This window comes from Rattus rattus, chromosome 3 (assembly GCF_011064425.1).
Source record: "Rattus rattus isolate New Zealand chromosome 3, Rrattus_CSIRO_v1, whole genome shotgun sequence".
NCBI classification, from domain to species: domain Eukaryota; kingdom Metazoa; phylum Chordata; class Mammalia; order Rodentia; family Muridae; genus Rattus; species Rattus rattus.
In genome coordinates, this window is record NC_046156.1 from 158,945,868 (window position 1) to 158,972,197 (window position 26,330).

Genomic DNA, 26,330 nt, shown 5'->3' on the forward strand with positions numbered 1-26,330 from the left:
TTTCTTTAATTAAACATTAGATGGAAGAAAGAATGTCTAATTCAGAAAAGTACATCCAAGGAGAAGTCATAGAAATACCTCATGATAATGTGTATCATATACATATATTTAATTGGCACATACATATACATGTATACTTTCATATATGCATGAGTACCTGAGCATATATTTAACTAATTCTTAAAAAGTATTAGAATTTTTAATAAATAATTTTCTATCTTTGATAGAAAATTTAAAGTAATATATATAAATCAAAATGTTTGGAGATATTCTATTAATGTAATATTTAATATGTTCTTTATAAGTAGTATATTTTAAATGTTATAGTAATATTTAATGGTAAATTTTAATTGGTATGCATAAACTGATATATTTTGACTGTTTTAGAAAAATAACTATAATTTTAATGGTATTTAATGTCACTAGTTACGAGGAAAAGTAAACCGAAAGGCAAATCATTTTGTTTTATTGACAGATCGCTTGCACAACAATGTACACCAATTCACTAACCTGTTTTAGGATCTACAGAGAAATAAGGTTGTCCTTGCAGGATGCTGTAAACAACTCGAGCACTGTTTCCATAGGTGGGGTCATCTGCATCTGTAGCTGTCACCTGTAGTACAGAGGTACCTGTGCATTCAGGAAAACAAAGTTTAGTGTGTGGTGGTATTTAGCACAGAACTCATTTGAACACAATAAAAGGGTTCGATACAATTTCAAAGCAGTGCTATGTCCCATGAAATGTAAATCTCTTTTACTATTCATTTTAATCTTATTTTTCATTTTTGTGCCTGTGTGTGTGTATACGGAGGTGCCCACAAAGCCGGAAGATGGCATTGGATACTTGGCAACTGGAGATACAGGCAGTTTTAAGCAACCCAACGTACGTTGAAAACTAACCTCAGGTCTTCTAGAATGGCGGTCAATGCTCTTGGCACCTGAGGCACTACTCCATCCCCCTGAAAATTAATTCTTAAATTTGTGTAACAAATATATAGCTTATCTCCTCCCCATGGTATTAAGAATATGTGAACTCTTATATATTTGGTTGTGAGCCTAGCCTTTAACGGCTGAGCCATCTCTCCAGCCCATTCGTAGGCAAATGGTTGGAACTGGAAAATATCATTCTGAGTGAGCTAACCCAATCACAGAAAGACATACATGGTATGCACTCACTGATAAGTGGCTATTAGCCCAAATGCTTGAATTACCCTAGTGGCCTAGAACAAATGAAACTCAAGACGGATGATCAAAATGTGAAGGCTTCACTCCTTCTTTAAAAGGGGAACAAGAATACCCGTGGCAGGGAAGAGAGAGGCAAAGATTAAAACAGAGACTGAAGGAACACCCATTCAGAGCCTGCCCCACATGTGGCCCATACATATACAGCCACCCAATTAGACAAGATGGATGAAGCAAAGAAGTGCAGACCGACAGGAGCCGGATGTAGATCTCTCCTGAGAGACACAGCCAGAATACAGCAAATACAGAGGCGAATGCCAGCAGCAAACCACTGAACTGAGAACGGGACCCCCGTTGAAGGAATCAGAGAATGAACTGGAAGAGCTTGAAGGGGCTCGAGACCCCATATGAACAACAATGCCAAGCAACCAGAGCTTCCAGGGACTAAGCCACTACCCCAAGACTATACATGGACTGACCCTGGACTCTGACCTCATAGGTAGCAATGAATATCCTAGTAAGAGCACCAGTGGAAGGGGGAAGCCATGGGTCCTGCTAAGACTGAACCCCAGTGAACTAGACTGTCGGGGGAGGCGGCAATGGGGGGAGGGTTGGGAGGAACACCCATAAGGAAGGGGGGAGGGAAGGGATGTTTGCCAAATGTACATAAGAAATACTCAAGTTAATAAAAAAAAAAAAAAAAAAAAAAAAAAAAAAAGAATATGTGAACTCAAATAACAATAGTAGCTTGATGTTGTATTATGTCCACACGAGACTAGTCTTGGGGATAACAGGGCCCTGAAAACACTTATTTCCTATGTCTAGCTTTTGCCACAGTGAGACAAAATGCTTCTGTTAGGTAAGCCACCTATTTCCAGAACAGGGAAACAAACAGTGAATACAGGGTATTGCAGCTTCTGGTGAATAAATAGTCCTGTACTCATTATTGACAGTTGAATTTCAGCAAGATTCTAAACTTAAAAACCAAGAAGAAAAGAATAAATAATTCTCTATGACATTTGATACCAACTATATTGCTGAGCAAAATAAAATAAAAATGAATACTGTCATGTGTTGATTGAATTTGGTTTAGATTAATAGTTTTGGAGAATCAGATATTATTAGTGGTCCACTTTAATTGATAAGTTATATTTGTCATTTTAATGAAAAAACATTATTTTCCTTTAAAATAAAGAAAATATAAAGTTTTAAAAATATTTTTTTATTGTATTTCATTTATGCATGTGTCAGGCAGCAAGTGAGTGGAGGTGAGAACCCAAGTGTGAGAGATGCTTCCCTCAGCATTTTTTGCTGTCAATAAATATTCTTTTGTACTGGACCCAACAAGTCCTTCACTCAAAGCTGTTACCATTGTGTGCATAGTGAAAAGGAATTTCCAAATTTCCAAAGGAAGACAAGTAGAATAAGTTTTAAAATTGAAGTAATCTGAGAATTATTTGCTCTGACTAATACCTATTAAGCTTACAGAACATCCCTTGGCACACTTATTTTTCCTTAAGAAATCCCGCCTAAGTGTATGGAAGCCTGTTCTGTTTGCAGAGCACTTCTATTGAAAACAGCAACTCTGGAGACACTGTACTCTGAAGTACATAAGCCGTGTCTCACACAAGTTTTTATTCTCAGTATTTCCTGTGGCACATCCTTGCTGTTCAGTCTAGGGATTAGTTCCTCTCAGCTGATGTTTCATACAAATCTGAACAGATTTAAATATATGAAAAAAGCTTTCGAAATACCTTCTTTACAATAAAACTTGAGTCCATTTTCCTCTAGGGAATCAGCTGTGTCACTCCTTGCACTTGGCTTCTCTTTGTTCTGATGCTTTTTAAATAGCACACATTTTATCAAGTTGCATATCAACGAGAAGTGATTGAGTGTACTTTTTTGAAAGTCCCTGAAGACCAATTTGACATATTTAATAAGGCATTTTAATACTAAGCAAATACTCTCTGAAATTGCCAACTGCTACATATGACGTGCCAGAGTTCACAACTCTGTTAAAATCCCAAGTGACTCAATACTGAGCAAAAACTTTGGATAAAAAAAGCAGAAAATTTACAAGGCTGAAAGCACTTCTTTGAGGGAAGCTCTTAAGGCTTACATCTTAGAAGACGTGTCAAGGCTTTCAGAGAAAGCAAGAACCATTAAGACTCAGCGTAAATTTGGTGCTAAACGAGAACATAGAATTTCAGAAACAAACCAATAGTAATGAAGCTTCATCATTGTAGAGTAGGGCCACACTTTATTCATTTAACAGTTATAATTTAAAAACATGTTTAAGGTAACACTTATGAAACATTTGTGATGAATAAAACAAAAAAAATCACTATTTTTGGATCTGGCAGATGGACATCTTGCTTACTGCAGAGCTTAATGACCTGAAATATGTTCTCTAAACCCACAGGGCGGAAAGAGAACAAATCCTGTAAATTGTCCTATTTCTACCTTATGGTGCTCCATGTCCACATTCATGCTAAACACAACACCACACACACACACACACACACACACACACACACACACACACACACACACAGAAGCACACAAGACCGCCTGGACACATACAAACACATTCATGTACACACACACACACACACATTTTATTCTACCTACATGTTAAATAATAAATGGCCACTGTTTTTGTTTTAATTTACATACTTATTGAAGCATCTCATTTAATATTTCTCATTAGGCAAATAAGTTTAGTGTTCTCTTCTTTAAATGAGAAAAGTACTCAATACCTTGATATGTACTTTGTTAATGGAATGTAAAGAAGCTATTCCTGTATGCCACTTAATTTAATAATTCAATCAACATATTGAGAATGTTATATCTAATGATACTTACAAAGCTATGATGTTGAGATTTTAAAGAGCCTTACCATTCAAACATGTCTATTCTGAAACTAGAACCCTATATAATCAATGACACTACACAATCATAATCTCCTGCCTCTCTTTAAACTGTTCCATTTTTTCCTGACATTTTCTCTTACATGTCCCTTGATGAAACTTAATCACGTTTCAGGTGCATCTGTCTGAATAAAGGCAAGTATATTATCTTACTCTTTAGAAAAAGTGCAATACCATATAAAACCATATACATATATGTATACATGTATATATACATATATAATTTTAACAATGGACCTCTCGAGCGGTATATCAAGATAAAGTATTTGCTGAATATATGGCTCAGTACTTCATGTCCTACATGAGGGTTTGGGTTCAGTTTCCAATACTAATGTCAGGCATCATTCAACCTCCTGTAACTCAGATCCAAAGGGATCTGATATCTGTAGCCTTGCCTCTCAGAATACTTATAACCACATGTACAACCTACACATAAACAAATACAAGCACACACACGTAAAAGTAATAAAAGTACCTCTTAATATAGAGGTAGATGCCATTGTATGACAAAACATGGGCACCATTAACTTTTCATACACCTTTGTACAATAGGAATGGTTTTCTTCTTTCTACAAAGAAAGTTATTGCATTAAAAATAATGAGGTTAATCTTATGCTCATCATTCTGACTGATTCTATAAGTAACATTTTCAAATGCTGAAAGAAAAGTTAATCTGTTGGTCCTTGACTTTCTCCCCCATAATGTAACTCCAGTCGTTGGTGTCCTTTGACAATCATGAGCACCTGAAAAGGGAAAAATGATAAAGCAAGAGACTGTCCAGACATATACTCCTCTCTCTATCTCCCTCTCCTTCCTTTCTTCATGAATGGACTTTTGGTGCAGGGCTCGTATTTTTCAATGGTTATACTTCCTTCTTTACGAGTCTTTTCTAATTTTCACTGTCTAGGTCTCATCTATTTGGTGTCATTAAAATATATCTATATTTTATATCTATAATATATATATCATATATTATATATATTATATACATACTATATATATTACATATTAATATATATCTAGACCGACACTCTCTACAGGGAGATTATTTTCACTAGCCTCACATTATATCCTTTATTTTCCATTCTACGTTTTCACAGTTTGTTTTCCATTCTCTGCATTATATTGCTCTTACTGGTAATGAATTTTTTTATTGAACATTGATAGATGTAGAAAGTGTTAGCATATCTCCCTTAATTTCACCACTTTCCTACACTTTTTGCTAACTGTTTAATCACAGAACACAGGCAAAATAGGGTGGTGATCTATAATCTACTGTAATATGATCATTAACATATAAATCTTATGGTTTCTACATTCAAATTATTGAATTATTCCGTGTATTAGGATCAGGCATATATCTTAAGACTTTATCAGTATATGAATAAAAATAATTAACTTTATTTAAAGATATTTTATGATATGGAGAAAGCATATTCCCTCACATATTTGAAGTTGAAAAAATACATAAATTTGCCGATCAAATATTGCCATTTTTAGAAAATTTGAATGCTTTAGAAATTACTTTTGAAAGAATTTTTTTCTTAAATTAATGTGAGTAGAATAAGTAACCCAAGTGTCAAAAATAATTCATTACATATTTAGTGAGTAAATCATCATACAGCAATGTGATAAAAACATATTAGGCTATTATAAGAGAAGGGTACTCATTCTTTTTGTCCATTGGTGATACCTGACTGCAGCAATATCCTGAATGTCCTTATACTTATGATAAGTAACTGCATCCTGATAGTCCCTTTGGTCCCTCAGATAGAAGGAATGCAGACTTTGTAATGTAAACTGTTCAATAACCCAGGTCTCTGAAGCTCATAGGCCCTAGTGGGAACTGCCTATTTTTCTCATGATAAATCAACATATGGTTAAACTATCTTTTCAATATTTATGTTTACACTTATGTGTTTGCTTTGTTCTCAGCCATAGTCTGAGAATTTGCTTTCTACATTGAGAGCAACCATAATTTACCCAAGTTTTCACCCTCAGAATTATGTCTATAAACATCTCTCCCACTGTAATATATAAAATATTGTTATTCATTTATGGAGTAATGAGTTATTTTGTCTAAGGTTAAATTAGATACTGAATACACAAAAGATAGTGGTCAGACAATAGGTACATATAAACTACAGAATCATAATGGGTAGTAATTAGCACAGCAAACTGAGTCATTATCTCTTATTATCTACTGGAGCAAATCCATGAACTAGTTCCATCTATGAATCAGACTCACAAGAGTTCAGATAATCATTACCAGCTTTGTTCTGTGAAACAAAGAATGTTTCCCCATACAATGGTGTACAAATGATTAATACTTGATAAATAGTTAATAATTCTGCTTGTTTCTAATTCTCATAGCCAACTTAGGTTCATGCAATGAGTGTCTAAAATTATTCTCTAATCAGTCGCCTGTGATGATATAATTTTATCTGTAAGAAGAAACCTGATTTGAACACACACACACACACACACACACACACACACATACACACACAATCTCAACCATCAAACTCTGCATGTAAATCAAAAACCACTGAATGAAAAAAATAATATGTCAGCTCCAAAATACAAAATACAAATCCCATAGTAATAGCCACTATTGAAAATAATGTGGACGAACTTAAAGACAATTCAAACTAATGATTATAACAATGGTGAAGTAAATGATAAAAGACAAAACCAAAGGAAAAAAATTAAAATAAGAAAAGAAAAATTGAACATGAAAAATAGGGTTTGATTATATTTTAAAGAAAACTTAAACTGGAACTATACTGGAAATAAAAAAATTCAAGAAATTAATTATGAACCGCAGTGGAAAACCTCACTTACAGAATGGATTAGGCTGAAAACCGAACCAGGCATAAAATGTTAATTACTAAAGTTAGATCACTCAATAAAAGTCACTATAAATTGAGTGGAACATGGGTAAGTATCGGTATTTCAAAGAATAAAAAAAAAAGAAAGAAAGAGAGAAGATATACCATGAATTGCAAAAATAAAATAAAACCATAGTTAAGGCACACAAAATTATCTTCAATAAATTCATATAACAAATTTTCCATACCAGGAAAAAAAGAGATGCCTATCTAGGTACAAGGGACTGACAGAACATAAAGTAGACTAAAAACGAACGAAAGAAAGAAAGAAAAGGAAAAAGGAAGTAAAGGAAGAAGAAAGAAGGAAGGAAGGAAATAATGGGAAAGGAAACTCTCCTTGGGATATTATAGTTGAAACATTAAATCAGACAATAATCAACAATAATGAAATCTGCAGATGAGAATAGTTGAATCATTTATAATGGAAGGAATACTAGAAAAACACTGTATTTACTAAATACACAGAAAAATCTTAAAGCTGGAGAGAATGTAAAGGTTTTCTCTTTGTCATGAGAGACTACAGTTTTGGACTAATATATTTCTGTACAGAATAAAATTAACTAGTGAATTTGAGCAAAATGTAATCTTTCTATTAAAAACCAAAATCATTGATGAGACCAGAACCAACTCTACAAAGATTTCAAGAAAAATTTCTTCAATCACAAGAGAAAAACAAACACACACAACTGGTCATAGAGAAGAAATAAGTATGTTAATACAATTATACAAAAACCTTGAAAACACAAGAAAATCAATATTTCATAAATTGACACATATTTCAATGCCTCTGAAAAACAATAAAAAACACAGAGAAACATATTGGATGCTAAAAATCATTTCTGTAGACCATGGGATTTTTTTGAATATTGAATATATATTTGACCATAAAATAGCATATAACAACTATAGGAAATTGAAATTGCACCCCGCATTTCCACTTAGCAAAATGAAGTAAATCAAATCAATTAAAATAATTATATGGAAGAAACAGAAAATAGTAAGAGAAACAACAAAAAGAAATGCAAACAAAATCCATTTCACTAAACAAACTACTAAAGATAGTTGAATCAGGAATAAAATCAAGAAGGAAAATTAAAAATTTCAGAACTAAATGAAAATGAAAACCAAACATGCTAAACTGTATCAGACACAATAATGAGAGTCCTCAGATGAGTTTATAACAGGAAATGCTTACAATAAAATGAAATATATAGCCTTCTGGTCTCCAACTGCAACCCAGAGATAACACTGTGGCACAGAACTCTAAGAGAGCTGGTCTACCCAGAATGCTGAAACACCTAAGATTACAGGCTCACTGCCTCACAGGAGAAACAGGCTCCAGTTAAAGACAGCAAGACCAAGTAACGCCAGAGATAACCAGATGGCAATAAGCAAGTACAAGAACCTAAGCAACAGAAAAGCAGGCTAATTGGCATCATCAGAACACATTTCTCTTACTAGAGCAAGTCCTGGATACCCCAACACACGCAAAAAGCAAGATTCAGATTTAAAAACACATCTCGTGATGAGAATAGAGGACTTTAAGAAGAACGTAAATAACTTCCTTAAAGAAATACAGGAGAACACAGGTAAACAGGTAGAAATCTTTAAAGAGGAAACATAAAATCTTTTAAAGAATTATATGAAAACACAATGAAACAGGTGAAGGATTTGAACAAAAGTAATCTGGATCTAAAAATGGAAAAAGAAACAATAAAGAAATCACAAAGGGAGATAGCCCTGGAGATAGAAAACCCAGGAAAGAGATCAGGAGTCATAGATGCAGGCATCTCCAACAGAATACAAGAGATAGAAGAAAGAACCTTGGGTACAGAAGATACAATAGAAAACATTAACTCAATAGTCAAAAAATGCACAAAGTAAAAAGCTCCTAATCCAAAACATCCAGGAAATTCAGGACAAAATGAGAAGACCAGCTTAAGAATAATAGGTATAGAAGAGTGCAAAGATTTCCAACTTAAAGAGCCAGTAAATATCTTCAACATAATTATAGAAGAAAACTTACCTAACCTAAAGACAGAGATGCCCATGAACATACAAGAAGCCTACAGAACTCAACTAGACTAGACCAGTAAATAAAATTCCTCCTGTCACATAATAAACAAAACACCAAATGCACAAAACAAAAGAGAATAAGCAGTAAGGAAAAAAAGGTCAAGTAACATAAACACAGGCCTATCAGAATTACACCAGACTACTTACCAGAGACTATGAAAGCCAGAAGATCCTTGGCAAATGTCACAGAGACACTAAGAGAACAAAAATGCCAACCCAGACTACCATACCCATCAAAACTCTTCATAAACATAGAGAAACCAAGATATTCCATGACGATACCACATTTACACGATATCTTTTTATAAATTCATTCAAAGAAAGGATAATAAATAGATAATTCCAACACGGGAGGGAAACTACACTCTAGAAAAAGCAAGAAAGTAATCTTCTTACAACAAACCCAAAAGCAGATACCCACACATATATAATCCCCCCTCTAACAACAGAAATAACAGGAAGCAAGAATAACTTTTAAAACTGATGTATTAAATTCCCCAATAAAAAGGCATAGACTAACAGACTGGATACATAAGGAGGACCCAGCATTTTGCTGCATACAGGAAATAGACTTGGGGACAAAGACAGACACCAGCTCAGAGGAAAAGGCTGGAAAACAATTTTCCAAACAAATGATCCTAAGAAACAAGCTGGAGTAGCCATTCTATTATCGACATTTAACCAAAGATAAGGAAGGACACTCCATATTTATCAACGGAAAAATCCAGCACGATGAAATCTCAATGCTGAATATCTATGCTCCAAAGGCAAGGGCACCTACATTCATAAAAGAAACCTTAATAAAGATCAAAGCACACATTGCATCTCACATAATCATAGTGGGAGACTTCAACACCCTACTCTCGGCAATGGGCAGATCATGGAAACAGAAACTAAACAGAGACACAGAGAAATTAATAGGAGTTATGAACCCAATGGATTTAATGGATATCGATAGGACAATTCATCCTAAAACAAAAGAATATACCTTCTTCTCAGCACATCATGGTACCTTCTCCAAAATTGATCATATAATTGATGACAAAACAGGCCTCAACAGATACAAGAAGATTGAAATAATCTCAACATCCTATCAGAACACTATGGACTAAGGCTGGTCTTCAATAACAACACAGATGACTGGAAGACCACAGACACATGAAAGTTGAATAACACTCTACTCAATGATAACTTGGTAAAGTTAGAAATAAAGAAATTAAAGACCTATCAGAATTTAATGAGAATGAAGGTACAACATACCCAAACTCATGGAACTCAACGACAACAATGCTAACTGGAAAACTCTTAGCTCTGAGTGCCTCCAAAAAAAACTGGAGAGCGTATACACTTGCACACCTAAAAGCTTTAGAACAGAAAGAAGTAAATGCGCCCAAGAGGAGCAGAAGGTAAGAAATAAACTCAGGACTGAAATAAACCAAGAGAAACAAAAGAACTATACAAAAAGTAAACAAAACTGAGAGCTGGTTCTTTGAGAGAATCAACAGAATAGAAAAACCCTTAGCCAGACTAACCAGAGGTCACAGAGAGTACATCCATTTTAACAAAATCATAAATGAAAAGGGAGACATAACAACAGAATCTGAGGGAAAAAATCATCAGATCCTTCTACAAAAACCTATATTCAAAAAACTAGAAAATCTGGATGAAATGGACACTTTTCTAGACAGATACTAGGTACCAAAGTTAAATAAGGATCAAATAAATCATCTAAACAGTGCCATAACTCCTAAAAAATAGAAGCAGGCATTAAAATAATCCCGACCATAAAAGCATAAGACCAAATTAGTTTAGTGGGAATACTATCAGACCTTCATAAAAGACCTCATACCAGTAATGTCCAAACTATTGTACAAAATAGAAACAGAAGGATCAATACTGAATTCATTCACTGAAGCCACAATTATGCTAATGCCTAACCACAAAAAGACATAACAAAGAAAGAGAACTTCAGACCAATTTTAATTATGAATATCAATGCCAAAATAATAAAATTCTCACAAACCAAATCCAACATTGATCATTCAATATAATCAAGTAACTTTCATCAGGGGGATGCAGGGATTGTTCAATATATGGAAATCCAGCAACATAATCCACTATATAAACAAACTTAAAGGAAAAAAAACACATGACCATTTCCTTAGATGCTGAGGAAGCATTGACAAAATTCAAAACCCGTTCATATTAAAAGTCGTGGAAAGATCAGGAATTCAGGGCCCATATCTAATCATAGTAAAAGCAATATACAGCAAACCAGTATCCAACATCAAAATAAATGGAGAGAAACTTGAAGCAATTCCACTAAAATCAAGGACTAGACAAGGCTGACCACTCGCTTCCTACCTATTCAATATACTACTTGAAGTCTTAGCCATTTAGACAACAAAGAGAGGTCAAAGGGATATAAATTGGAAAGGAAGAAATCAATATATTACTATTTACAGATGATATGATAGTACATTTAAGTGACTAGAAAAATTTGTTTACCACTGATAAACAGCCTCAGCAATGTGACTGGATATAAAATTAACTCAGTAGCCTTTCTCTACTCAAAGATAAACAGGCTGAGAAAGATATTAATCAAACCATGAGACTGGAAAAAGATCTTTACCAATCCTAAACACAAAAGAGGGCTAATATCCAATATTACAAAGAATTCAGGACGTTAGACTCCAGAGAATCAAATAACCCTATTAAAAATGGGGTGCAGAGCTAATCAATTAATTCTCAACTGAGGAATATGGGATGGCTGCAGAGTACCTAAAGAAATGTTCAACATCTTTAGTCATCAGGGAAATACAAATCAAACAAACAAACAAACAAACAAACAGAGATTCAACCTCACACCAGGAATCATGGTTAAGATAAAAACCTCAGGTGAAAGCAGATGATGCCACTGCTCCTTTGTTGGTGGTTTGCAAGCTGGTACAACCACTGTGAAAATCAGTATGGTGGTTCCTCAGAAGATTGGGAATTACACTACCTGAGGACCCAGCTATACCACTCCTGGGCATATACCCAAAAGATGCTCCAACATTTAACAAGGACACTTGCTCCACTATGTTCATAGAAACCTTATTTATAATAGACAGGCTCTGGAAAAAACCCAGATGTCCTTCAACAGAAGAATGGATACAGAAAATGTGGTACATCTACACAATGGATACTACTCTGCTGTTAAAAACAATGACTTCAGGAAATTCTTAGGCACATGGATGGAATTAAGAAATATCGTCCTGAGTGTGGGAATCCAGTTACAAAGGAACCCACATGGTATGCACTCACTGATAAGTGGATATTAGCCCCAAAGCTCAGAATACCCAAGATATAATTTACAGACCACATGAAGCTCAAGAAGGAAGATCAAAATGCGGATGCTTCATCCTTTCTTAGAAAGGGAACAAAATAATCAAGGGAGGAAATATGGCGAGAATGTTTGGAGTAGAGACTGAAGGAAAGGTCATCCGGAGATTGTCCCACTTGGGCATCCAGTCCATATAAAGCCACCAAACCCAGACAATATTTCTAAAGCCAGAAAGTACTTGCTGACAGATGCCTGATATACCTAACTCTTGAGAGGCTCTGTCAGATCCTGACAAATACAGAGGCAGATGCTCACAGCTAACCATTGGACTAAGCACGGGTTTGCTAATGGAGGAGTTAGAGAAAGGACTGAAGGAGCAGAAGGGGTTTGCAACCCCATAGGAAGAACAAAAATATCAACCAATCTAACCCCCCAGAGCTTCCAGGGACTAAACCACCAACCAAAGTGTACACTTGGAGGGACCTATGGCTACAGTGACATATGCAGCAAGAATGGCCTTGTGCATTAATGGTAGGAAAGGCCTTTGGTCCTGTGAGGGCTTGATGCTAAAGCATAGGGGAAAGCCATGGCAGGGACATAGGAGCAGCTGGTTGGGTGGGGGAACACCCTCATAGAAGTAGGGGGAGGGAGAATGGGATAGGAGGTTTCCGAGGGAAAACTGAGAAAGGGATAACATTTGAAATGTTAATATATAAAATATCTAATAAAAATGTTTAAAAGAAGTGAAATATATCTAATCAGTGACAATGCTGCAACTGAAGACTTGGGGAAAGCATGTGGCAATAACATCCAAAATCATGCATGACAAGAGATAGTCAAATTAAGAGTTGAAATTAATGATTGTAACAAAATTGAAAGACTCGATATTAAGAGTCGCTTCATTTAATAGATGAACAAAACTGATGAGTTTGATTTTCACTCAACTACATATTCTCAGACTTCAACCAAGAGACACACGAGTGACTGAGCGGTTGCAGTTGTTGCTTGTTAGGATTTCCTCACAGAGTTTACAGTTTTGATCACTGTCTATATCTGTGTATCTTCTTATCTATCTGCCTGCGTTTCTGTCTGTCATCTGTTTATACATTTGATCTATAGGTTAAGATAAAATTTTCTATAATCTGATTTTCTTAAACCACACTCTCATCCATGTGATATTTTTCTGTTCAGAGCACTTCAAATATTCGAGAATATACACTTTAATAACTTGATATAAGTTGGGAATGGTTATCATATCCATCAGAGGAAAAAAGGGAGGGACATCACATGTGGTTGAAACAGACAACACGTAATGCATTCTCAGATATGTTTCCCAATGTCATAACAACATTATCTGAAATCTTCTGTAGTATTTTTAATTCAATGCAATGACAATGATACACTAAATAATATTGCTGTTGAGGCAGGAGTTTCCATAGTAGGCACTGTCCCTGAGGAACATCAGTGGGCAGCAGAATTATACCAACTGCATGGACGTGTGAGGGAGCATTCAAGCTCTGCTATTTATAGTTTCTCAAACATAGGTGTGGCTTGTTATTGAAACATAAAACACATTATGCATATATGTATGTATGTATGTAACTTGGACATGTGTGAGATGATATTCCAAAAGGAATATTTATCATAAATAGGTAAAAAGAAAGTGAAATTCAGTATATATCAATAGTTGATAACGCATTATGAAATTATAGAGTCACCAAAAACAGTAAGATGGGATGAAGATGCCAAAGCACCTGTGTATCAAAACAAGAAAGGGTTTACAACACATCCCCTGAAAAGAAGTAAAAATATTTCATTCTATCAGACTGCCTTTGGGGTTCCTTAAATTTATAAACTTTAAATACTTTTCCATACTAGGAGTATTGGTAAATAAGGTAAGATTAGAAAAATATTTTAGTAAACCAAGATTCCTTTTATCAGAGAGAATAAAACAGAACTACACAGTCGTTCATCACTAGGCAAATCCTCTCAAGTCCTATTCCTATGTCACTCGGCATAAATATGAGGTTAAATTTAAAACCACTAAATATGGGTGAAGAATAAAACTAATTTAATATGAAAACTAAACACTGGGCTGGGGATTGCTTCCATGGGTAACAGTTCTTAATGAGCAAGGATAAGGGTCAGAGTACTCTGCACCCATTCTAAAGGCTTGGCATGTCTATGTATCCACATGTAGTTCTGACACTTTGGGCTATGAGGCAGGCGCAAGAGGAATTCTTGGCCTTCCTGAATTTCAAAGACCTCCAAGTTCAATAAGAAGTTTATCCAAGACTTTGTCTTGTAAATAAACATATTAAGTACATCTTTCAAATATCAAATTTGTGTTCAGCTTGCCTTGGGTTATTGTATTATTTTCTCTACTATCTTACCGTTATGTGTGTGCTTAAATTTCCTACAAAAGAGTGTGTGCATATGGCATGAATACTTTATCACACATAAACAAATTACATATGTTTAACTGGAGAGAGGTATGGTCTACAAAATGCAGAGCAGAATGATTTGGTGTACTGAGGTATTTGTTTTTATGAGCTCCTCAACTTCATCAAAGCGCTGTAAGAGTTTTCAAAAAAGGTAAAAGGAACATCAAAAATTAAGTATACATTGACGTTCAAACCTCTGGTTCATCTCATCTCAACCTTGAGTGACAGTGAGAGGTTAGCTTGAGTTATTTGTCCCTTCTTCAATTTAGAATTAAAAATGTAATCATACATAGGAAAAGTATAAATGCACCATTACTCAATTCAGTTACAACAAAATTTAGCCAGATAGCCAAACAACATGTTGCACATATTAAGCGTCGGTATTTCCACAAAATTCGTTTTCAAGATGAAAGTATCTGTGGAAAGAGTAGCCACACCCTTATAAAACAAGTGTTGAGACAATGTTTTGCTTTAAGTGAGAAGGTTAGAAAAATTAGCAGACTGAAATGAAGTCGTTTCCGGAACCCTGAGGTTCCTCTTCAGATAGTTCCTTCCATTCTGGGCTTAGCGTTTGCTTACTGTCAGAAACATATTTCAATGTAAACATTTTAAATTAAAAACAAAATCCCTGAAGCTTCTTCCCCAGGCTCCGGAAACACTACCACACAAACACAGGTGATGGAGGACTCACTGCTTCAGACTTAACGTCAGGGCATGAGCTGAGACCTCAAACAAGACAACCGAGTCAAAAAGCACTATTCACAAGGGATGCATCAGTTTGAGCTCTGAGAAAATAAAAGCAAATTGTATGTGACCCCATAGAATAATATCTGGGCTACCGAGCCATAAACATACAAAATGAATATTGCTTTGGGCCACATTTTTATTTGTTTTTGTTTTGGCGAATGTGAGACATCACCGTGTAGGCTCATGCGCTTAAAAGTTGATCTCGCAACGGCGCTGCTGCTTTAGAAGCTGTAGAACCTTAGGAATAAGTTAGACACAACAAGGAAAAGATGGATGTGGCATGCCTGGAGAATTTTTGTTCAATTAGTGAGTGGTTCTTCGGGTCTACCATGTAAATCCTCAAGTACAAACCATCTACCTAGTGAACTGTGATTCAAGCCTCATTTTATTGATCTATCACCCCCAAGATCATGTCCCTATGTTTACTATCTGAATATGACTGCCTGAATCCTGGCAGGTGTCCAGAATGAAGCTCCCAGGATGCTTCAGCAGATCTAAATCAAGGTCCCAACAAGCAGTGCAATCAAGTCACAACAGCTGCTGCCTACCGTTGCTGTGCAACAAGGAACACAGAAAAAGAGGCTCTGTGCTTTTAAGATTGGAGAGGAAATATGAAGACAGGAAGAGGAATAAGAGAGTTACTTCCATCACCCATCATAAGGAACACAATAGATTATAAGCAAGTAAATTGTCTTTTTAATACCTAAAAATGTTTCAGTGTTCCATAGGACCTAAAGTTGGTAAATGATACATTGATAATTTTTTGCATTGTAAATGATAGAATAGTAACCTCTATTTCTATAACTTGTTCCAATAACTAGATATCTTAATCATTTTGAAGTATTCTTATGAGAATGTTAACATCACTTAGATACTGTTTAATATTCACCCCCTTTTTATTATTCAGCAACGATTTTTCACCTACGTCTGACTCAAAAAATCAGTACCATTCTATACAATGGTGGTTATTCATTTTGACTATGGCTTACCATATTAACTGAATATGTCACATTTTAATGTCAGCTGTAAATCGACTAAACAGTTTATCAAAGTATAAAAATAATTTGAACTATTATAAAAGCGTAGCCTCTTAGACATTGGGAATGAAAAAAAGACATACTTTAAAAACAGCAAAAGGGAGAAAAGTTCACTGTTGCCATGATTCTGCTCCAGGTACAGGACAGCCTCCAGAGGCCCATGTGCTGTAAGATCGTTCCCCAGTGCAATGATAGTGAGACATGAGGGGACTTTCAGGAATAGAGGTCTAGTGAGATGACACGAAGTCACTGGGGTAGCCACTGCCTTTAAGGAACAAAAGCGGTTCTTGTGGGACCATAGCTAGTTTCCTGGAGACTTGATGTTTAAAAATATGCTCATTGCTCAGTCCCTGAAGCTCTCCAACACTGTGCTGCCATTTACATGGCCTTACCAGCAGAGCCATCATATGTGAGACCAAAAGATTTTCAGCATTCAGCATTGTATTGGAAGGGCACCTTATTTTTACATATTGCTCAGGTTCATGCATGGATGTGACAACAGAAATGGACTAAGGTGGTTATCGTCACCATATACATGACGTCTTGCAATGATCAACAAAGGAAAAGAGTCCTAAATCTGAATTAATAGAATTTACATGTGCAATAATATATTTTCAAATATTTTGCTCCACCAAAATGCATTGAATATGTATAGATATAAATATAATAATATGCACTTACTATATGTGTATATATTCAACCACATGGTCATCACTAGACCATTATATTTACCATATACAATCTAAGTAAAGGTTACGAAACTGAACTTCTTTGAATCTTGTGAGTAATAAGTCTCAACTACTCAAACTACTGCTCTCTATCCTACATCCACTATGGTCCCATCTTATACATGATTTTGTCTCTATTTTATGCCATTATGTATTTTAGTATGATAATTAATATTTCACCATGTAATTTGCATGTAAAATAACATTGGTTAAAAAACAGATATCTAAATCATATTGTGAATGAGTTAAAATTTCTTTCTAAGAATATTTAGCAATATCTGGAAATATCAAGTCTGGGTGTAGTGTGAGCGATGCTACTGATACCATGGATTAGTGGCCAGAAATGATGCTAACAAATTCTACTGTGAGGAGTGCATTTGCAAAAGATTAAGACGGGGGCTGGGGATTTAGCTCAGTGGTAGAGTGCTTACCTAGGAAGCGCAAGGCCCTGGGTTCGGTCCCCAGCTCCGAAAAAAAGAACCAAAAAAAAAAAAATTAAGACTTATAACTGCACTGACATCAAGTATGATAACAGGAGAAACTGTAATGTGTAAATTACACAAATGAGAAGAAGCGTTACATAAAGACATTTAAAATTTTGATGTATGTTTATATGTGTATGAAACAATCTATGAGGCAACAGATATGAATATCTGATCCTGGAAAAACTTGTGACTGAGAAAGTATTAGCCCTATAGTGCGTGTCCTACTATTTTGTGAAATTAACTTCACATGGATCCAAATGTAAATACGATATTTCTTTCTGTATGTGTAGCTAAAGGATATTCAGACTTCATCGGAGAAGCTTTCTTTGGGATCAGTGTTGGTAAATCCAGATATACATGGGTTCTCTGTGTACAAAGGATAAGTAATGATTTCTGTTTCCTTTGTGTAGGGAGATGACAATAATGACTCTTAAACATTGACCTTGTAGGCATAACATTATTCCATGGATCTGATTTCTTTGTTCATCATTGTAGGGCAAATGCATATGTTCTCAATACCAAAATCCACTCCTGATTTTCCTCAATGTGATTCTGTCCCCCTTGAAAGTGGCCTCACTGCTCTTTGGCCTGTTCATTTTATTTCAAAATTGTTAGAATGCACTACCTGTAAAAATAATATTTTAGAGCATTTTTAAGTTGAAAAATAATATTCTGTTACTTCATTAAGAATTTTATAATAACCCAAAGTTCTCTTCCTAACTCAGCATACACACACATATATATGTATATATATGTAATATATGTATATGTATGTGTGTGTATATATACATATATATGTCTAGTGTCATATAATAATAACATTAATTTTTTTCAAAATCATATCCCCATATGACTGCATTAGTATTAGATAGAAGATTTTTCTCTCTTTTTGTGTCCCTCAGTCAAGCTTATCTTTTAACAGAAAAAACACTATCTTTCAAATATTTCATAAATCAATAGGATATAATAGTAATAAATTAGGTATAATGAGTCAAAACCTAGATTTCCTTAAACTTTGTCCTCCAGTATCTTTTTTTTTTTTTTTTTTTTTTGTATTTTTTTTTTTATTAACTTGAGTATTTCTTATGTACATTTGGCAAACATCCTTCCTCCCCCCCTTCCTTATGGGTGTTCCTCCCCCACCCTCCCCATTGCCGCCCCTCCCCCCGACAGTCTAGTTCACTGGGGGTTCAGTCTTAGCAGGACCCAGGGCTTCCCTTCCACTGGTGCTCTTACTAGGATATTCATTTGCTACCTATGAGGTCAGAGTCCAGGGTCAGTCCATGTATAGTCTTTAGGTAGTGGCTTAGTCCCTGGAAGCTCTGGTTGCTTGGCATTGTTGTACATATGGAGTCTCAAGCCCCTTCAAGCTCTTCCAGTTCATTCTCTGATTCCTTCAACGGGGGTCCCGTTCTCAGTTCAGTGGTTTGCTGCTGGCATTCGCCTCTGTATTTGCTGTATTCTGGCTGTGTCTCTCAGGATCGATCTACAACCGGCTCCTGTCGGTCTGCACTTCTTTGCTTCATCCATCTTGTCTAATTGGGTGGCTCTATATGTATGGGCCACATGTGGGGCAGGCTCTGAATGGGTGTTCCTTCAGTCTCTGTTTTAATCTTTGCCTCTCTCTTCCCTGCCAAGGGTATTCTTGTTCCCCTTTTAAAGAAGGAGTGAAGCCTTCACATTTTGATCATCCGTCTTGAGTTTCATTTGTTCTAGGCCACTAGGGTAATTCAAGCATTTGGGCTAATAGCCACTTATCAGTGAGTGCATACCATGTATGTCTTTCTGTGATTGGGTTAGCTCACTCAGAATGATATTTTCCAGTTCCAACCATTTGCCCAATGAATTCATAAAGTCGTTGTTTTTGATAGCTGAGTAATTCCATTGTGTAGATGTACCACATTTTCTGTATCCATTCTCTGTTGAAGGGCATCTGTTCTTTTCCAGCTTCTGGCTATTATAAATAAGGCATGGCGAACATAGTGGAGCACGTGTCTTTTTATATGTTGGGGCATCTTTTGGGTATATGCCCAAGAGAGGTATAGCTGGATCCTCAGGCAGTTCAATGTCCAATTTTCTGAGAAACCTCCAGACTGATTTCCAGAATGGTTGTACCAGTCTGCAACCCCACCAACAATGGAGGAGTGTTCTCTTTCCACACATCCTCGCCAGCATTTGCTGTCACCTGAGTTTTTGATTCAGCCATTCTTCACTGGTGTGAGGTGAAATCAGGGTTGTTTTGATTTGCATTTCTGATGACTAAAGATGTTGAACATTTTTTAGGTGTTTCAGCCATTCGCATTCCTCAGCTGTTACTATCATGGTGCTTCTGGAACTTTTCTAAAAGAATTGTTCTACAAATAATATGAATTTACTGTTTAATTTTCTTTTTAAAATAGGAAAATAAGATCTAAAGATATCCCTAACTTAGAAAGCTTTTCATACATTTCTTAATAACCATGTTATTTTTGACAAATACTGCCATTCTATATTTGATTTTTATACCCGGTAAACCAAGAATAATCATCGTGTTGACACTGTGATAACATTTATGACAAATACACAGTATTATTGTAAACATAGGAGACTGCTGACACTTAGCAAGTGTTTAACAAGTGTTCCTTGTAGTTGTCTGTTTGATCATTCTCACAGTTGCCATGGCTACCTATACTCAGAGACTCCGGCGCATTTTTGCCCAATTTGTGATGAAGAATTCTAAATATTTTGCAGAGCAGAAAGTCAATATCCAAAAGAGCAAATCCCATTAATATATTAATTAGAACTTCCATGGGTACAAATAATTTTGATCACAATCATGATTTGAATATGTGAAATATGCTGCTAGCTGCACTCAAGCAGAAAGAAAATTTTCAGTCACAGCAAATTATCTGAAATCATAATTAATCTGTGTGTAAGAGAAAGAAAAAGGAAGTTAGAGTTTCATGTTTCAACAGCAAATCAAGATTCTTAAAGGTGAGCAGCATCTCTGCTTCTAATCAGAAGTGAGAATCATTCTGCACAGTTCTTTGGACTGAACATTAGATTCAATGTTTTAACTTAAATGTTCCCATTAAAATCTTTAAAATATTAATTTATATGGCTGGGAGGTATGCAGTCAATGAAGTGCCTGCAGTGAAGAACTCACAAAGGCTTGAGTTCTCTCTTTAAGAGGCACATGAATTTAACAATGCCATGTGTTTGCAATACCTATCCTGGAAAAGGACAAACAGGCAGATCCCTGGGACTTTCTGGGTAGCAACATTGGTGTAATTGGCCAGCACCAGGCTATTGAGAGACCTGAACTCAAGTTAACATTTCAATGGTACTTCACAAGCCCTGAGAGGAAGCTTTCCAGTGGCTAGATAACTGGCAACGTGTGTCAGGAAGGCAGAAGGATGACATTTGTTTATAGTGAAGGCTGCCCTTCTGTGAAGTGCCGCACAGCTTGCAATGAACTTTCTGGCTCACCGAGCAGAGATTTTGATACTCAAGACTACAGCATTATTCTCTAGCTGTTCGGCATCAGGTTTCTTTCCCTGGAATCCCTCACAATACAGTCGACAAACTTTAAAAAAATCAATCCTTTAGGTTTTGAGAGCTGCTTAGCCTGCCTCCCAACAGTTCAAATCTTTCTATTTAATATTTAAATTATCACAGATATTTTTATATGAGTGAATGACTGTCTTTCAGTAAACCATGATCTGCAGAGACAGCAAGCAGCAAGCTATCCCTACTGCTGTTGTTTGATGCTCCTTTATCTACAGTAATTTAGCACTTTATTTCTGCAATCGTAGCTGACCAATTGTCTTCTATTTTTCCTAGCTTTCTTTCTCCAAATCTGTTTATTAGGAAACCCAGGAAAAATTTATTCATATATTGATGAGAGCAATAAAATAGAGTCCATATTTACTAAATCTAGTAAAATATTTATTAAAATCGAGTATACACTTAGAAATTATTACAAATAGCAAACTTTATTTACTTAATATCCCGATCACAGCCCTGTCTTTCCTCTTTTCCCAGTCCCACCCTCATATCCAACTACCCCTGTTACCCTCCCATTCTCCTCAGAAAAGGAGAGGCCCCTCATGGGTATCAGCCAGTTCTGGCTTATCAGATCACAACAGGACTATGTACATCCTCTCCTACTGAGGCCAAACAAGGCAGCCCAGCTTGGGAAAGAGATCCAAATCAGGCAAAGATTCAGAGACAGCTCTCTCTCTAATTGTTTGGGGCTCCACATAATAACTAAGCTGCACATCTTGTGTGTGTGTGTGTGTGTGTGTGTGTGTGTGTGTGTGTGTGCATGCACATGCGTGTGTGTAGGTACTAGGTCTAACCCATGTATGCCCTTCGTTTGGTGATTAAGTCTATGTGAGGCCCCCATGGGATCAGGGTAGTTGAGTCTGTAGGTCTTCTTGTGAAGCCCTTGACCCCTCCATCTCCCTACATCTTTCCTTGCACTCTTCCACAATAGTACCAAGCTCTGCCTAATGTTAGGCTGTGGGTCTCTGCATCTGATTCTATGAGCTGTGCTATGCTCCTGTTAGCAGGGATAGGGGGATATCATTAATAACTTCGATGGTTGACTCTTTTCCATAGGCTAGGTATCAAGTTGGGCCAGTCCCTCAATCTGTGCTCTATATCTTCCTATGTCTTCCATTGTTACACATAACATAAAAGTTACACACAGAGAGACACACACTAATTTTCACATTAGCCTCCATAAAGTCAAAGTACAATGTGGATTGTTTTTATGATGATGACAAACACACACATTCTCTCTCTCTCTATACACACGATGCACACACATCTGTCATTATAATGAACTCCTGCTTATAAAAAGATAATAAAGTATATTTGGCATCTGGCCTCCAATAAGTTACTATCATAAACATATCCTTGCTTGGATTGATCTAGTATGCTCTTAGTTATTTTGCTACTTTCAAAAGTTAAGGTTTTGCCCTCCAACCACATTCCTGTCTATTTGAGAACTTAAAAATACATAAACTGTTCCTCATTCAACCAATACTTCAAATTTTAGAAAATATCTTGGAAATATTTTTATTTCTAGACTTTGTATGCACAGCCTTAACTATGATGTTTCTACATTGCCTTTTCTCATTCAATAATTTCCAGTTTCTCCTTTTCTCTGTTAGCCATCAAAGTTCTCTGATTTTTTTTCCAGGCTTTGAACATTACCAATATTTTCCTAACCTCAATCAATCAATGTTTCCTCAAAATTTGAATTTCTCTGATGGTTATAAATCATGCCTTTCCTCACCCAAAATGGGAAAATACCATTTTTTTTCTCCCTGATGCACATTTTCTTCTTTGTTTTTGGGGATATAACTTGTTTCTATGACATATCAAAAAATACCATTTTTACTGTAGTTTATTTCTTAAGATCTTGTTATTTTTTGGTTTTTTTTGTTTGTTTTGTTTTGTTTTTTAACCAGGAAGGCAATCAAGCCTAATTAGTTTCCATTTTATTATTTCAGGACATATATGGATTTTTGTTGTAATTTATTTTTAATAGAAACCTCATAACACTACTTGCCCATTCTCTCTGCTATATTCCCTAAACATCTCCAGTTTTCTTTTGTCCGTTGGAAACTGTCTTAGACTGATGTTGACTTTGCATTGCCTCTAGATTTATCCCATATGACTCTTATGGCTTTATTTTTGCTTTTATCCTCTACCAGACACTGGAAGGCAACCAGCAAATTTCTTACAAATGATGGTGTATAAAAGTATGTCATGTTTGTAAAATAAAGGGGGTTTAGGCAATGTGATGTTGGCCTATGGGCCTTTGGCAAGGAATGAGAAATTATTTTCAACTTTTTGCTCACAGGCTCTTACCCATTTTTTTCCTAAATGTCCTTAGAGACTAATAAGCATGAATATATTCTAAGCATCTGCCAAGAAATTGCTAACACTTTTCCCTGAATTCTGGTGCACAGGGAAAAGGTTGGGAAATTGTTTACTCCCTAGAGACTCTGACTGAGAACATCTTGCTCTTGATTTCTACCCTTTGTCCATCAGCTAAAGAGCTACCTGGCTCTTGGGGGACTTAAAATGGGCTGCGATTCTAAAAGGGAACAGAAGTTCTCTTCTTTCAGTCAGGAAGCTTTATGTGAACATCCACAGACAGACATGATCAGTAACTGCAATATTCTAATTCAGTATAAAGTTGTCATATATATTTAAATGAAATGCAAAAACTAACATTCCAAAAATGTCTCCCGAAAACAAGTGGAGTCCCACAAAGACAGCAAAAAAATATGATTATTTAACTTTATTTTAATTAATTTCAGGAAATTGATCTGTGCAATAAAAATAAAGAGAAATAGATGAACCACAAAAAATCAGTGAGTAAAGGAAGTGTACCACAAATTCAAAAAACTGGAGAACTGAATGAGTTTTCAATTACAGTAAGCCATGCATTGAGGTGAATCTTAGATTAATTCCTTGTCTATTTCCTAAAACTGAGAGGCTGGGATGTGTACTTTATGCTGTCTGCACATTCAAAATAATCTCAAAATGAGTAACATGGTTTTGTATATTTTGAAATAAATATTGTAAGTGCTATGAATAATTTAATGGTTAATGAGAAATAGCTTCTAATACTAATGTTATTATAATTAAGAAGGATGTATTGTGATTATAAAGGATATAGCATGAAGTACAAAGGCATTTTGTCTTCAAGGCAGTTCCTGTTGAATGTGTAGGAGTCCATATTATTCATAATTTTAAAAAAAAATTATGTAATCGAAAAAAAATCCTATAAATCAGAATTACATATGATATCCAATTATGATTTTTACCTTGAGATGTTCAAACTATTTTATACATTCATATTAATAAATTCTTTCAATAATAACATAAGGATTATTAATGAGAAAGTTTTACTGCAATAAAAATATTATAACATTTTAGGACTTTCTCAAATTCAAAAAAAATATATTGAAAGCCATTCTTCCCCCTTGGGAGGAATTAGAGGAAGTATTGAAAGAGGTGAAGGAGCTTGCAACCCCATAAGAACAACAATGCCAAGCAACAAGAGCTCCCAGGGACTAAACCACTACCGAAAGACTATACATGGACTAACCCAAGTCTCCAACTGCATATGTAGCAGAGAATAGCCTTGTTGGGGCACCAATGGAAGGGGAAGCCCTTGGTCCTGCCAAGGTTGGACCCGAATACAGGGGAATAGGGGGACAGTAAGGGGGATATATAGGGGGAATACTTGTATGGGGGAGGGGGATAGGAGGGAAAGGTTGCTTACTGACAGGAAACCGGGAAGGGGAATAAAATTTGATATGTAAGTAAAGAAATATATCTAATAAAAAATTTAAAAAAGATATGTTTGCTACCAATAATGTGAATGAGTTTCTGCACTATAAAAATAATGTCCTTACCCATATCTGACATTTCAGGCACAGTAACGATGTATGGTCCGTCTGTGAACTTCGGAGCATTGTCATTGATGTCTTGCACTTTGATGATGAACTCGGACTCAGGTTCCAGAGGCTTGTTCGTCCGTCTGTCAATAGCCTGGGCATGAAGCACATAGTGAGTCTTCTGCTCTCTGTCCAGGCTTTTGGTTGAGTGGATGTCACCGGTGGTGTCGTCAATGATGAATATAGTCCCAGCTCCTTCTCCAGTAAGGATGTACTTGACAGAGCCATCGCCTTTATCAGAGTTGGAGTGCAGCTAGAAAATACACACGGAGGAAGTCAGTATGAATATATTCTGATGGCATATGTAATCTGAATATTTTCAAGAAATAAAGAATTTTAGTTTTTTTCTATACTGCAAAGTCAAACTCGCAGCAGCCATTTCATTTCTTATTGTTTTCTCTAACTAGTACTAAGTGAACATTGTATCTTGATTTTTCTGAGATGTAATATGTAATATGAAGACATTGACATCACATAATGTGATATGAAAGAATCGGTATTACACTATGAAGAAAAAAGAAGAAGATAATTCTACTACATCACTATTGCTTTCCATGCCTGGGGAAATTCTTATGAAGATTACCCAACATTGTTTTCCTCATTGGATTTTGCAAAATTGAGTAGGAGAAACTGAAGTTAAAACTCGTTATCAGTCTTTCTTGGTGACACACATGCATCACCAAGGTACTAATTTCATAATTTGTAGAATATAGAGTATAATATTATTTAGCATACATTTTCAAGTTAAAAAATATACAATTTGTTGTTATTTTTATCTTCTTAATGGTTTTGAAAATATTACAGCAAATTATAGTTAGTATTGCAGTACGTAATAATATTGACAAATGAATAAAATTTTATTTCTTAAAAGAAAAAATATACAATATCCATTTAGAAATAATACTTCGGTAGAAAACATCTTTTTAAGAAATATGATTTTAAATCTACAATCTCTAAATGGATATTACAAAAAGCACATAATGGATTTAGGTCATTTAAGTCTAAGTGACTTAAATTATTTT

The 26,330-nt window shown here is 35.5% G+C and overlaps 1 protein-coding gene across 1 annotated transcript in view; it reads right to left on the reverse strand.

The window, feature by feature from the left end:
- The window catches only part of Cdh18 (cadherin 18), a 242,554-nt gene extending 216,999 nt beyond the window's left edge, over positions 1–25,555 (reverse strand). The window contains exons 1-2 of the mRNA XM_032898746.1: positions 25,267–25,555; positions 511–630 (exon numbers count right to left, since the gene is read on the reverse strand). Of these exons, the coding sequence (XP_032754637.1) occupies positions 511–630; positions 25,267–25,279 (133 nt within the window). The 5' untranslated portion in view covers positions 25,280–25,555. The remainder of the gene's footprint in view (positions 1–510; positions 631–25,266) is intronic.
- Between the last annotated feature and the right edge of the window lie 775 nt (positions 25,556–26,330).